Source organism: Rhopalosiphum padi, chromosome 3 (assembly GCF_020882245.1).
Source record: "Rhopalosiphum padi isolate XX-2018 chromosome 3, ASM2088224v1, whole genome shotgun sequence".
NCBI lineage: Eukaryota > Metazoa > Arthropoda > Insecta > Hemiptera > Aphididae > Rhopalosiphum > Rhopalosiphum padi.
In genome coordinates, this window is record NC_083599.1 from 72,106,458 (window position 1) to 72,122,922 (window position 16,465).

At 28.4% G+C, this 16,465-nt stretch overlaps 2 protein-coding genes across 2 annotated transcripts; one reads left to right on the forward strand and one right to left on the reverse strand.

Moving 5' to 3' along the window:
- Positions 1-6,391: 6,391 nt before the first annotated feature.
- LOC132925602 (uncharacterized) lies at positions 6,392-7,039 on the reverse strand. The gene is made up of 3 exons (XM_060989982.1): positions 6,888-7,039; positions 6,471-6,783; positions 6,392-6,406 (listed from the first exon to the last, which is right to left on the reverse strand). Exons 1-3 carry the CDS (start codon positions 7,037-7,039, stop codon positions 6,392-6,394), a joined length of 480 nt encoding a protein of 159 aa, XP_060845965.1.
- Positions 7,040-7,704: 665 nt separating this feature from the next.
- Positions 7,705-15,947, forward strand: LOC132925603 (kelch-like protein 10). Its single transcript, XM_060989983.1, is given in 9 exon segments — positions 7,705-7,748; positions 7,935-8,189; positions 9,730-9,981; positions 10,112-10,391; positions 11,004-11,407; positions 12,182-12,351; positions 14,869-15,179; positions 15,181-15,233; positions 15,653-15,947. Coding segments are annotated over 9 exon segments (2,064 nt in total).
- The last annotated feature ends 518 nt before the right edge of the window (positions 15,948-16,465 follow it).

Below are 16,465 nucleotides of genomic sequence, written 5' to 3' on the forward strand. Positions count from 1 at the left end.
AGGTAGTTTACTACCGCGTATGCTTAGCATTCCAATGGGTAAACGACCAATTTCTACAGGAATCGTTGGTAAATCACAGCTTTCCAGCTTAAGTGAAGTCAAATGTGTCATGTTCAATATTCGCTTATCAAAACTATCAAGAGCTATACACTGGAGTGCAGTTGGATCAAAACGGTTAATAATGCGCTCCCTTAATTCAGTGACCATGATTTTTCTCTCATCAGCCATATTTTGAATTATTTCGTCTAAAAAGTGTACTTCAAGTGATTCTATTAGCAATAGTTTATTGGGTTTTTTGAACTCCAATTCTAACCTCCCACTACCAATATTTCCGTGGTACACAAATTTCAGCATGGCGAAGTTGAAGTAGATCATACGTGGATCCGTAAAACATAAATAGTGTTTGTTATTTATTGTTTGCGTCATCACTCGCGTTTTGAAAGCACGTGCGTTCGACTCCTTCAATTCTAAATTTTGGATTGTAACATATAAAACTGTATTATATTCAGACATTATTATTAAAATCGACGCACACGTTCACGATTTATAAAAAAACAACAGTGATATGGACTATTAACTGAGTACTGAGCATTACGGTCGTCGTGGTTAGGTATTGTCGGTGACACGATAACTGGAAGCTGACCGCCGCGATCCAAACGGATTATTTATTGTAGTGGTTGCTGCCGCCGTTCCGGAACGCAAAAATAGAATGAAAACCAGTGTCGGCCTGGCATATAAAAGGACTTGGCCGCAATTTTCTTTTGGGGCCTCAATATTTTTTTCTTCATTTACTATGAACAAAGTTGTTCATAGAATAGTGGACATTTTTCTAGTAAGTAGTACTAAACTACTAAATGAGTAATTCCTGTAACATTTAAGATGACTTAGCTATAGTATCAATATAATTAGCGTTTTCTGAATCTTGTTATCTTTTTCAATCGCCATAAGCATTAAAGGTGATAGATAGGGCTAAGATTTATATACATTTACATGTTTTTTTTTCTAAAGTCCAAACTGATTGATTGTCAAATAATGAAATATGTCCACGATTTGATTTACTTTGATTAAATAGAACAATTTTTTTTTGCATATTTTGAACATAATGCATATAATTGTATTGTATATAAATTTTTGAGAATTCTGTAAATTTTAAATGGAATTTATTTAATGAACGTCTATTATTATTGGGCTATTTGACAAATTATTGAAAGTATACAACCTGTCTAAACTAAAATCGACTTAGTACTAAAGAAGAATAAGGGATTCAAAATACTTCTGAAAATGTGTGGCAATATAAACAATGAATATGAAATGGAAGAAAAATATGTTAATATTACTTTAAATTCAGGGCAAATCGCGTCGTTTAAATATATGCTTCAACAACATCGTGGGATGTGGAAAGGAGTTTCAGCCAATATAAATCTAATTGCCAATCGTTCACATTAGACAATTTAAAAAAAAAATATACTAATAGCATGTATTAACAATAAGTTATAAATAATAATATAAACTAATATTTAAAAAAAAATTGGTAAATAAAATGCATATTTTACAATTTTTACTGCATAGAAATGCAGTAAACTTCCCAACGATTGTCGGTTTCTGTGACACGCGCCAAAGGAAATGTTGCGCGGCTCGTCATACGACCTACGCCAATCCCACGACCTGTGAATTGAACGTGCTTAGCAATTGTTTTTTTTGTGTATTTTTTTTCAATATTTTTATTTAAATTTACAATGGAATGGTCAAATGATCTTATAGTTGAATTTTTGGAGTTATATGAAAAAGAATCTTGCATATGGAATCCGAGTGATCCTCGGCATAAAAATAGGAACCACGTTCAAGACTCATGGAGAAATATTTCTGACAACTTAAGCATTAAATTATCAATCTCAGAATTAAAAAAGAAAAAAGATTCCTTGATGTCTACTTATCGTAAATTGGCCTCAAAAGTTCGAGCAAGCAAAAAAACTGGATCGGGTTCAGATGATGTATACAAACCAGACTGGTTTGCATATGAAAAAATGGCAAAATTTTTACACGCAGTTGTTCAACCTCGAACTACGATAACTTCAGAGGTAAATATAATTTTATTTAGCTATAATATTCGTATATTTTTAAATATGATACAAATAATACAATACAATATAAAAACAATATTTTTTTTGTGGCATTTTCTGAATAATTATTGAGAATTGAGAAAAACTTAAAAGAAATATTAAAAGGGTTTTTAGGTACCTACCTAACTGAGTATTTTGTTTATATTATATTAAACAAATATAAAATTAATTATTATAATTAAATATTAATAATATTTTATTTTTTTATATTTTTATTATTATTTATTTAATACAAATTTTGTATTTCATACAATTATTTTTATATTTTATACTATTTTGATTTTAATTTAATACATAATATTTATACGCATAATATTATAGGTACATACATATTTTGTATTTTAAAAATATTATAATAGTTATAATAAAAAAACATTTTACACACCACTCGATCAGCACATAAGACCTACGGTTATATTCAGAACCAAAATAATAGAATACAATTACCGAAATTTTATCTTTTAACCGTTCAACGAATTCCACAAATTTCCTCAAAGCAACATTATTGGTTGCAAACAGATCGATTGGATACTATTTAATTCATTTAAAATCGTACGTTTGTTACATTATATGAATTAAGGACGATAAAAATGAGAAGGATATAAAGGTACTAGGTAGACAAGTAAGTACCGCTCTGCTGTATGTTAAGGGTCCGAAGGTTATTGTATATAGTATACAAAGTCCGGATCCAGACCGCGGTCCGCCAGTTGCCGATCATTGTTATATAGGAAAAACGTTTATATTGTATTATATTATATTTTTTTTATAGCTGAGGTTTTGTCAGTGATATCACTAAGTATGTTTCATTTTATTTATATTTTGTTTTTTGATACTTGTATTAGGCAGAGTTGTGCATTATTCGAATTACATTGTATTTAGATAATATTTTATTCGAATGATTATTTCACAATTATTTGAATAAAAAAATATTCGATTAACTTTTATTGAAGACATTTAATTTCAAAATATCATTGTATAGGTAAATAAAGTCATATTAATATATAATTAACACCAATTCCAATAGTAAGTTCTTAAAAAATAATATATTAATGACAAATATTTATTGATTACTTAACTTAAAACTGTAAAAGTAATAATAATGTACATAATATATTTTAATTATATAAATATATTAGTTTAAATAAAAAATATTAAAAAGTAGTGAAATATTCAAATATAATGTAAAGTGACATTTTCTTTTTTTATTATTATATTTATTTATCATTCTGCCAAGTGACCGCACCATTCGAAACAAAATATTCTGCAAACAAATCTCTTATCCTCATTGCCCCAAGTCCTGATCTACGAGGCAATATCCTTAGTGGTACAAAAGAGGACATATCATCTTGATCATTTCTCCAGGATCCCGGACAAAATTCATTTTCTTTTTCTGAATCAAATGTTCCCGGGGGTGAATAACTTGATTTAGAAGTTTTGCTTTTCCTCAAAAAGTTGTGTAATAATACACACGTCATTGTTATATCGGTAACTTTCTGTTCGTTCAGTAAAATAGGTTTTCGGAAAACACGAAAAACAGACGATATAATTCCGAACGCATTTTCGACGATCCGTCGAGCTCTTGATAATCGGTAATTAAATATCCGTTTCATACTGCCTTTTTCGTGAACTCCTGAGTATGGCTTCATCATATTTCTTCCCAATGAAAATGCACCATCTCCTATGAATACATAAGGCATTAATTCTGTTTTTGAGGGGAGTGGCTCATCTAATGGCAACATTATTTCATTTGCCTCTAATTTATGCCACAAAGACGTGTTTTTAAAAACCCCACTGTCATTTAAGCGACCTTGGCAACCAATATCGACATAGGTGAACATATAGTTTGCGTCAACTAATGCCATAAGGACAATGCTAAATGTTCCTTTATAATTGTAAAATTCCGTGCCACTATTTATTGGACATTGAATAACAATATGTTTTCCATCGACTGCACCCAAACAGTGAGGAAAATTCCACCTTTCATTAAACTCATGAGCAACCTTCAGCCATTCGTCTGTTGTTTGGGGCAACTAAAAATAATAATAATGATTTAGAATAAATATAATAAATAATAAATAATAACTATAGAATAGTATTGTGTAACAAATATTATTTATTTAATTTAGTTTTATTTTGCGTAAATGTATATCTTCCGCGTATTTTTATTAAAAATTACTAATAATTCGCCAATTAAAAAAAAAATAATATATGTTAAATTGTTTAAAATTTTTATATTGCTTAATTATGTTTAAATACTAAAGTATTAATTTTTTTCCCCCCCAAATCGTATCCAAATTATTTTTTATTATTAACAAAGTAGCACCCACCATAAAAAAATCTTAGATCCGCCACTGACAAAAAATGTATAATACATTTTCAACCACAAAATTACTTGCAAATTTTCGCAATTTTGACATATTTCGTATAAATTCGAACTTTAAGCACTTATAAAAAAAAATTGTGACTAACGATTTCGTATTATTTTTTTATCACTTTAAGAACAAATTATAAGAAACCTTGTATTAAATTTTCAAGATTTTCTGGCCAGCCAAAAAATTTTTATCGTTATTTTAAAAAAAAATTCTCATAAAAATCGAAAATTTCAGTGGTCTATAAACCAAAAAAATAAAATAACTCAAAAAGAGTCAAAATATTTTGAAAATTTAACTGTATATAGATAACACTAACATAAACATTTGGGGAAATTTTCAAGTATTTACATTTTACAATGAAAGAATTTATGAGTTGCAAAAACATAAAAAAATAAATAGATTTTGTAAAAATATAGGTTTTACGTAAAAATTCCCGTTTTTCCGTTACTTTTTTTTGTTTTTCCCAATTTTTTTGAAAACTGTTGGAACATTTTACTTTTTACCTATATATAATGCAAAAAGGACATAGGTAAAAATAACATATTATAAAACATAATTACATTAATTGTATATAAAAAAAATATAAATTATTAAAAAATAAACATTAAATTCATATTATATTATAAATCTTATTATCTCATTTAACATTTATCATACTTGTCTATTTAATTTATTATTGAGAAATAATTAGTGAGTTTCTTATGTTTATTATTTTTATAAATTGTACTTTTTTTGTAAAATTTTCTGACTTTGTTTACAATAACGGGTTTGTTATCAAATAGTTTATTTGTTATATAGAAACATTAAATTTAAATTTACGCATTATTAAAAATCAAGATCATAGTTCTGAAATATAATTCGTTAAATAGAAGTTTTATTATAATTCATTAATGTTCAAAAATTGTTTTAATTCCAAAAATTATTTTTAAAATGAAATTTTACTTTTGGTTTTTTAGGAATTATTAGATCAATCGACTGTTGATGTTATTGGAATAGATGAAGACCAACACGATACCGAGGAAGAAGATAAAGAAACTACATCGACATCAACTACCGAAAAAATTTTTAAATCGCCTGCAGCATCCACCATGAAGAAAAAACGCAAAGCGAATGACCACTTTATAGAAATTGAAAGTCGAATGGATGAAGCATATAATATTTTAAAAAAAGCTTCGGTGGAACAAAGTCCTGACGTATGTTTGCTTTATGCTGAGCTGCTTGCAAAAAAATTAAGAAATTTTAACGATAAAACCCGCGAGATAGCTATGCACGAAATAGATAACTATTTATTTAATCTTAAATACAATAGAGCACAACACAATTATCTACCTCAAACATATCGTGACATTGGACATACATACCAAATTCACCCATTTACAGGATTATATAATCCATCACCAAGCTCTCTAACAGAATACACGGCACCGTCACCACAATCTCAGTCATCTTCCTCAAGTTATTCGCAGTTTCCCACCAACATAGAAAACCCAGTACCTGGACCGTCATTTGAACATAATGACAGAACTTATGAAACATTTGACATTTAAAATACATAAAGAGTATAAGTATGTTACTACCTATATTTTTTTAGAATATCTTGTTAATTATTGTGTTATTTTTTTTTTACCAGTATTTAAATTTGATTTTATTGGTTAGTATAGAGGAAAAAATATTTATTTTCATGTTTTATTATTTATTTATTTTTTATTTATTATATCTCAAGTTAAATATTATGTGTTAATTTTTTTATTTACAAGAAAGAATTAATTAATTTTTTTTTTACTTTATATATTTTGTTTTTTATTGTGTATACCTAGTACATTATAATATATAACTAAAGTTGGAAATATTTTTTTTTATTATCTAATTAGAAGGAAATTATTTTATTTACGAAATATGTCATTTATAAGTTTGCTGTTTTCATAATACTTATTGTTTGTATCAATGTATTTTTTAAATAATAATAGTTATTAATTACCTTAATTTCATCTTTTAATTCTTGTATTAATGCACTGCATACTTCTTGAACACATCTTGACACTGATTGTGGAGAGAATTTAAACATATAAGATAAACTAATAAAACTGTCTCCAGAAGCTAAATATCTTAATGTAACTGCTAATTTTTCTTGGATAGGGATAGATTTTCTCATATTGGTGTCATTTTTTGTTATTGATGGTCCAATTTTATTTAACAAATATTCGAAATCTTCAGGTGACATTCGGCAAAAATTTTCGAATTTTTTTGTAGAGTTTAAAGTCAAATCATAAAGCATATTTGTCGCATTGTACCTGAAAATTAAAATGCGATAATTTATAAAATTAAAAAATAAATACCTACTGATATTATATAATATTGAAATTGAGATTATTATTAAGATTATATAGGTACTTACTTATTTCGACTTTTATAATATTCATTCACCCAATATCGTCTTCTCTTTCTTGTCACCTTATCTTTTTTGTTATTATTTATTAAAATTTCACCACTTGCCATAACATAATATGCTGCAGCACAAATTGCAAGTTTTGATTGTTTCGTTTCCATGTTAAAGTATTAATTTAAAAAGTTAAATTAAATTATTATTAAAAACACACAATAAATAGACGTCTACACTTCGTGAGCTACAGACGTAAAATGGTTGTTTAAGCCAAAAAAAAAAAATGAGATCGAAAATTCCTTTCCCGCGCCATGCCACGCCACGCCACGCGACATCTCCCGCGCCGTGGGATCGTATGGATTGCGCCTAGACAGGCTCGCCTGAATTTGGCGCGGTATATAGACAAACCCGCGCCTCGCGCCGCGCCACGCGCCGTGGGATCCCGGCTTAACAACAAAAAAATAATAATATATTTATATGGTCAACTACACTTAAAATTTAAAACCTGAATGTGCAAAAATAGTAAGTTTGTGACGCAACTGGTGAATCTGTATAACATAGAACTCATAATAATTTTGATTATTGCTAATTTAAGTATTGACAAAAGATGTGGAGCAAAAACACCTATTGCACCTATATTTATCCGACCGTGGTTAGGTGAAATAGACAATTCCAATATTTTTTTATCTGCAAATAGGTAGGTATGTCCCGTTTTGTGTAGGTAAAAAGATAGATAGTGTACACTCGTAATGCACCGTAGTTGACCGTCCACTGTCCAGTGTAAATTGACAATCATTGATATTGCGTATTTGGGTCTGTATCTATATGTATTATGACCGTATTCGTTTCTATATTAACCAAAGTGTTTATACACCGGTATTGAAAAAAAAAATGTAATACCTATCCAAATGTCAGTTTTTACGTATCTTTTTTATTTATATGCATATTATACAAACATATTATTATTTTGATATTTCAATTTTAAAGATAGGTACGTCTAGTAAAGAGAAGAGTTTTAACATTTATAATTTTAACCTTAATAGTATTATGAACGGTAAGTAGACATTTAAATTGCTTAACGACTGAACATCGTTTTAACAAAAACAAATTTATACACACTTTAGAAGTTGTTAAAAAAAGCGACGCAGAGGATTCATACAGACGTCGGTTGACCCGGCAAGTTTCTATGCACACTCTAAATGGCTTTAACGAACTCCGGCTGAACGTAAAACTCTGCGATGCGTCATTGATCCTCGATAGCGGTGACACATTTCCAATACATCGATCAGTATTGAGCGGTTCAAGCGATTATTTTAGGTCAGTAGGTACCTAACTAGTTGTATACCTACAACTCACGTCTCACTTGATTCATTACCTAGGTCCTACACTAAGCCCTACTGCCCTAGTCCCGGATAATTGAAAAACAAGACTGTTCAAATAAAACATTGTATAGTCCATGACCCATGTACTTAATGACACTTTAATACTTTATTACCTATAATATTATAATATACAGTCTATTGCTTAAAACTATATTTGTCAATAAAGTAGTATTAAATGTGTATGTCTCCAAAGTATATATTTATATTAAAAACTTAGGTCTTATTAAATACATTTCATCTTTCAGCTGTTTAGTTATTTATAAATTAAACTTTAGATTTCATGGGTAGTAATATATACTACTTATAATAACTAGGTTTTTAAAAAAAAACAAATTAAATAAACATCCACAAAAATAACGGCTATTAATGATGCATTACAATAAACAGTGATAAGCTTAAAATTAAAATATTATATATATTTGTCAGTAGATACCTATTGGCCATTTTGAATGGTTTAATTTAAATTCGAAGCAGCAGAATCTGGGCTAAAACTTATTTAAAGATGAATATAAGAGAGTTTTTAATAAAAGCTCTAGTTTGATATTCGTAGATACTATACCTATTATAATGTTACATTTCAACCACATTATTTATTTAATTAAACCTTTAAAGTATTTTTGTACAGAAAATTCATAATTCAGTTATTATAAAAATAATATAATATAAAATTATTATAATAATTCAATGTTACTAATATTAATTTGAAAAATTATAAATTTTTTTAGTCTTCGCGTAGGTATTTAATATTCTTCTTATAATTTTATTTATTTTTAACTTATTTATAAAACATAATTAGTAATTAAGAATTACTATAAGTATGTATGCTATAATATGTTTATCATATACATTATGTATTAAGATTAAGATTTGACTAGAATTGATTATGTATAATGTAAGATAGGTAATTTAAATATAAGAGAGATTTAATTCTCTTTATACATAATATTAAAACTACTATATTAATGCCTGCATTGATTATTAATAGGTAAATGTTTTATACTATGGTACTAAGCAATGATACAAAATGCAAATCACTATAATTAGCCACCAGGTAGTATACCTATAGTATGTAATAATGTGTATAATTATTTATTAAGTTTATTTTTAAATAATTTTAATTCTAATGAAATAATTCATTTTTTTTTATGAATGGCAACATTTATCCAATCATGGCTTTCGCTTTCCATTACCAGGCCTCTTGTAGTATAGAAATTTTTGTATCACCTTTTATAAACGTGATTGAGGAATACCTTTAGATGTAGGTAGTAGGTACAATAGGTACATACTACTACAATTATTATTTTTAGATAATTATAAATTGTTTCTTCTAGTATGGTATTTTTTTTTATATCGTAGAACACTAGAATGAATACAATAATAGAAGGGATAGGTATTATTACTTTGCGGTTGCTTATTTGAAGGCAATCATTTATAAAAGTGTGTTAAAAGGTGTATTGTACATGACATGTTTTTAGAATACTTTTCACTACTACGTTGCATGAAGGAGAATACACGAAAATAAATCTAAAATCGATTGAAAGTACAACAATGGAATTTATTTTGCAGTATATTTACATGAGACAAATTGACATAAACTATGAGAACGTAATGGATATCATGCGGACTGCTGACTATTTATGCATAGACGGCTTGGTACAACTCTGTCACGAATTTGTCGTTGAATGCTTGGGACCTGACAATTGTGTTTCTGTATTACAATTTGCCGAGTATGTGCGCTTAGTATCTATTAAAAAATAAAATTAAAAAACATCACTAGATACCCACGAAAATAATATTAATATTTAGGTCAATAGGTAAATATAATATGCTGTATAATAATAATATGTCATCCGACAGTTACTATTACTTTGGAGCGTTGACGAATGCCGCATACAAATACATCATCAAAGAATTTATGACCATTGCAGAACAAAGTGACGAGCTGATGAAACTTCGTCAAGAAGAATTCAAACAAATAATCGAAGACAACCAACTGAACGTAAAACAGGAAGAATGTGTTTGGGACGTTCTGTTGAAATGGGTAGACAAGGATCCCAAAAATCGGAAAAACGATTTGTTGTTTCTGCTGCCCAAAGTTCGTTTCGGTCTCATGGACTCCAAATATTTCATCGACAACGTAATGATTATGATATACCTTACTGTTTACAAAGTTGTAGTTCTGTTTATGTATGTTTTTCAGTTTTTGCTAAATTAATATTAACTGTTTCTGCCAGAAAAAAATTGATAACCAAAAATTTCAATTTTTAATTTAAATGTTTTTTTTATGTATTATGTGCCAATTAATACAACATGTAATATAGCTTTGAATTTGTCAACAACCAATAAGAGCTAATAATTTAACAAAAACACAAGCACAGTTTTGTACCTACTTTTTTTTTATCTAATTATTAATAATTGATAAAATAAATATCTATTATTTATGATCTACGATTGTATGATAACATAAATATGTTGTATAGTTCTGTACACATACATATATACTATTAAATTGTATGCACTATTAAATATAGTTCCTAAAAAATATTTAGCAGAAACATCTTTTTGAAAAAAAAAATTTCGGTGGAAATGGGAATGGTTTCTTTTTCATTTTGAGGAAACGATCTATACGTAAATTTTGTAACAGGATTTTTCGTGGGAAATAAGGGTAATTCCCAGCAGTATCTAATTATTATTTATTATTACGGTATATTAAATAACACGTGACGAATTGTCTATGATATTATTGCAGGTCAAGGACCACCATTACATACAAAACCGGGACGATTGTAGACCTTACATTATTGAGACCCTGAAATTTATGTACGACCTTCAGCTGACGTCGAGCATAACTGATTCCATTGCGCCGACGCTCGCACGTCCCAGGTACCCATCCGAAGTATTGTTCGCCATTGGCGGATGGAGCGGTGGCAACCCGACAGCTATTATTGAAACATACGACACAAAATCTGATCGATGGACGAGAATATTCGAAGAGGACTCACACGGGCCTAGAGCGTACCATGGTACCATCGTTAAGGACCAGTATATCTACATAATCGGAGGCTTCGATGGATTGGAGTATTTCAACTCTTGTAGAAAATTTAACACAGTTACGAAAACATGGGAGGAAGTAGCACCGATGAATTGTAAAAGGTACGGTAACGTTATTGTATTATGAGACAACCGTTGTCAACTATTTATAATTTGTAACCTGCGTAGAACCTGCATTTAGACCACGCTATAATTTGGTTATAATAAAATACGTATAGATAATATAGTAAAGTTCGGGTGTTTAACTTGGATATATTATAATATAGTTAATACCATATTACTTATTAGATATATGATAAATATATATATATATATTATAATAATATATAAGATAAATTGTATTGATACCTATTGACACACGTCATACCTAAATCCTAATCGAGAGACATGACTGCAGATTACAGGGCCTACTTCTTACAAAAATTTTTTTTTTATATAAACATTCAAAAGAACTTTTAAAAAATTAAATTAAAAATAATCATATCATGACAAATAAAATTATCATACGATAAATTCATAATTAAAGTAAATTTGATAAAAATATGATAAAATTAAAAAGTAAATTAGTAAATAAGTAAAAATATGAAGTTTAATCTAGATACGTGGTAAAAATATTGATGATTTATATTTTTTGTCTGTTTACGTGAAGTAAGAGTAACCATATTTTATATAAATATATAATGTTTAAAATATAAATTATTAGTTTTGTGGTATAGTGGCGGTTACTGCGACCGAGTGCTGTACAGATTGAATAAAGTTTACAGTACTTTTTAAGTTCATTTTTTTATTGAATCACATTTATATGAGTATACTGAGAAAAATTGATAATGACTATAATTACTATGAATTGTTGATTATTATTAACTGACGCTGCAGATGTTATGTCAGCGTTGTGTTGTTAAACGGCATAATTTATGCAATGGGTGGATTCGACGGCCATCACCGGCTAGACTCCGCGGAAAAATATAATTTCGAACGAAACCAATGGACGATGATAGCACCGATGACTTCCCAGAGAAGTGATGCCTGTGCAGCTGTACTGAATGGTAAGAAATATATCACAAAAATCTATCTGAATCAACCTGGGAGGCGTACACAGATTGTTGGGGATGCGTAATTTGTCATTACGAAGTAAAAGTTGTATTTATTTTATTATATATCATATACATAATATTCAATATTTTCAATTTATAGAAAGGGGTGAAACTTTTGAAAATCTCTGAGGTTAGGAATCACTAATCTAAATCGTGTGTGATCGGTAGCCGTATATATGTTTTATAAATACAAAAATATATAATCTAATATTTGAGAAGATATTGCTTGTAGTCGATAATCGAGAACAATTTTATTTTTAATCGGTGAACAGAAAGTCAATAAATATTATAGTCATTTTAAGGGATAGGAATTAATATATATATTTATCTATTAAAAAGCCAAAATATAATAAATATTTAATTACATAAAAAGTAGAAAATATATTAAATAAAGAACTTAAAGAATAAAATAATAACATTTAAATATATAATAAAAAATAAAAGCTACAATTCATTATACAATATTGAATTACATGCATTATTTGATTAACATTTGAGCAAAATACAATTATTTTTTAAAATAATATTGAGTTCATTTAACTTTTTTGGAATTTTCATGAAATACAATTCAACAATTGTATATTTTATTTTCAGCGTTCAGAAAGAACATCGTTTATAAAATGCACGTTCAAACGTTCACGATCATATAGTTAGTGAAAAATAAGCAAACGTCACTCGTTTTTTTTTAAAATTCGAACGTGAACGTAAACGATGTTAATATTTTTAATGAAATCGAATGGTTATCTATTTATTTACAATTTAATAAATATATGTATAAAATTAAAATTTTAAAATTTTATTTTATGAAAAATTATAAAAATATAATTACGTAAATTCCAGGGGTCGACAGACATACAGCAATAATAATATTAACTAGGATGATTTCCACGAATTTGTAATAAATTGGTACAACTAATCGGCTAGTTTTAATAAAAATGAATATAAGTGCAGTTAACACTATAAACGCATTGTAACGTATTGTGTACGTCATATGGGACAGTAGGCTTATATACTTTATAAAATATATATGCTCTAAAGTCTAAAGTCTAGATTATGTTTTTATTTTTGGGTTGAATCTTATATATTTAGAGATTTTTATATTGACTCCAGGTAAACGACGTATTCATTTTTTTAAAACATGATCATGAACGTGTTCGTTTGAAAAAAACACGAACTTGAAAGAGTTTATTTTTTAAGGACTGAACTTGAACGAATTCATTTTTTTAGTGAACGTTCCGAACACTGTGTATTTTATAATTTTTGCAAAGTAAAACAATGGAAACCCGTAGAATGTTTTAAATTTAAGAAATTTGACTAAGACAACTTAACACTAACTTATACTTAGTAAATGAGCATTCCAAGTCACAAGTATTCTAGTATTCATAGCAGATATTTCACTAAATGAAAAACCAAGTTGCATTATCGTGTCTTCTTTTACATAATCACTTACTATGTATTTAATACATAGTTTTCAGTTTTGAACTCTTGTTTTTTGTTTATAATTGTTGTGAATATATTTAAGATTAACTTATTAAATATTAATTGGGTTTGGGTATAGACGCTATAGCCTATAAGCCTATAACTACAGTGTAGTTACTACACACTTGCAATATTTTCACGAATACTATAGTAGTATTTAAATATAATTACTACTAAAGTACTAAACCGTCTAAACAACCAATTTCGATGTTATAAATTGACAAATTAATTTAGTTTTCACTTTTATTTACTATAAATGTATAAAATGTAAGTTTAAAAGGATGTCAGCAGCATATTTGTTTTCTCTCTTGGACCCACGCGCAACATAGATAAAACGTTTTCACCTAAAATCGTTTTTTTTTTACGAATTTTGAGTTATCTTTGAATAAAATCACCTATTACGAAAATTATCGTCTATAACTTTTTTGAGATAATACATATCGGTTTTTTTTATATTTTATTTTTATTTCAATTACTTTTAAAATAAAAAAACAAAATATTGTAAATTTAAATGATGTTTAAATTATTTTGAGATAATAATATTTATAAAAATCGATAGGCCATGCCTTCAAAAATTATTATTCTCAATTGCTTTTTTAATGGGTGATTTTAAGATTACTCAAAAACATAAAAATGATTCTGTATATAAATGTGTTTTGTCTATGTTGCGCATATGCCAGAGAGAAAAAACAAATAGTGCGCTGACATCTTCTTATCAAAAGCTTTTACAAATAATGTAAAAATTGAAATTATGACAAAAAATATGAAAATAGGAAAAAAAATATACACCTACCTAATTTTCATTGCAAATCACGTGAAACAATTTTATCATATACTTATACTACTTATACTTATATTAAACTATAATTATAACCATTTGTTTTTCGTTCATTGACATTTCTGTAGAAAATAAAAATATAATATATTAAAAATGCCTTTTATTAAAGCATGTTTAACTTGTTAAATGAAAATCCTGACATTATCGTGTAGGAAAAATATACATTACTGGCGGGTTCAACGGACAAGAGTGTATGAACACGGTCGAGACTTACAACTTGGACACCAACGAGTGGACACTAATACCAGCCATGCATACCAGACGAAGCGGCGTGTCTTGCATAGCCTACCACAGCTGTCTGTACGTGATAGGCGGCTTCAACGGGCTGGTGAGAATGAACAGTAGCGAGAAGTTCGACCCGACCACGAACCACTGGTCACGGGTGGTGGACATGTACAATCCCCGGAGCAATTTCGCAATTGAGGTACTGGACGACATGATATTCGTGGCCGGTGGTTTCAACGGGGGTGACCACCATAGCGAATGTGGAGTGCTACAACGACGGCACGGATGAATGGTGAGAACAAGACGGATGACTGGAAAGACGTGATTTTATTTTGTCTAGAAATAAAAAATCGAATTCCATCGCCCTCTCACTATTGTTATACCTGCTAAATTAAAATGCACTCTTTATGGACTCTTTACACGCCGCTAAACGTATATTCTTAGAGACCGATACCTATTGTAATGCAATATTGGATTACTACTTACCTAATTAAACGTCATATAAAATTAGTGTATAAGACAATTAAATGAAAAAAAATATATTTTATTATAAGTACAGATAATTTGGATTGAGTAAAAACATTTATTATTTTTTTTATTATTATACAAAACAAACTAAACGATTAGTGTTGCCACTTAAATTGATCATCTGTGTGCTATCAATATTTGGATTTTTAATTATGTTTTATTTTTTTATTCAAATATATGAAGGTTTGAAGCGAAAAGCATGCAAGTGTACAGGTCAGCGCTGTCGGCGTGCGTCATGAAAAATTTACCAAACATTGAACATTACATGTCTCTGGACCGAGATAGACTAGATGAAGGCCGGAAAAACATCACGAGAAATTATCGGACGACTAATAACAATGAGTCAGAACGTTCGGTTGAGAACGAATCCGTCAACACGGTCACCACTCAAGTGGTCAACAATAATCGAAACCTCGATAGCGACGACGACGACGATGATGTAATATTCATCGATGTTATCAGAGCCGAGCCGCTATGATTCATGGCGTGACATTTAAATTTTTTCTAATATAGTCCTGCTAGTACTGAGAAATCAAATGTACGTTAAGACATTAATATACGTTATTTAAAGACCAACCATCATCATATCATATCATAGAAAATATGACGGTTTCCATGATAAATATTTATATAGATACATATTTTAATCAATTATTGTTTTGCACTGACCAATGATTTTTATGTATTTTATATTTTATATATTTTTTAAAAACGTAAAATGTAGTATTTAAATTAAAACTCCTATACTAAGTATATTACTGCAAAACAATCTAAGTAGTATCCCCAATTTAAGTTTTGTGTTTCTTGATGCAGATCAGTCTTATGAATATGGCTGTGAATTTAAAATGTTAAAAAAATGCAATGTAAAATGCACTTAAAATGGTATTTAATTTAATTTTTGTATTGATAGTATATTATTTGCATAAAAATGTGTTTATTTAATAAAAAGTTGATTTAATTTGAATTTTGATTTTGATTTTAAAATTTATTGATTCT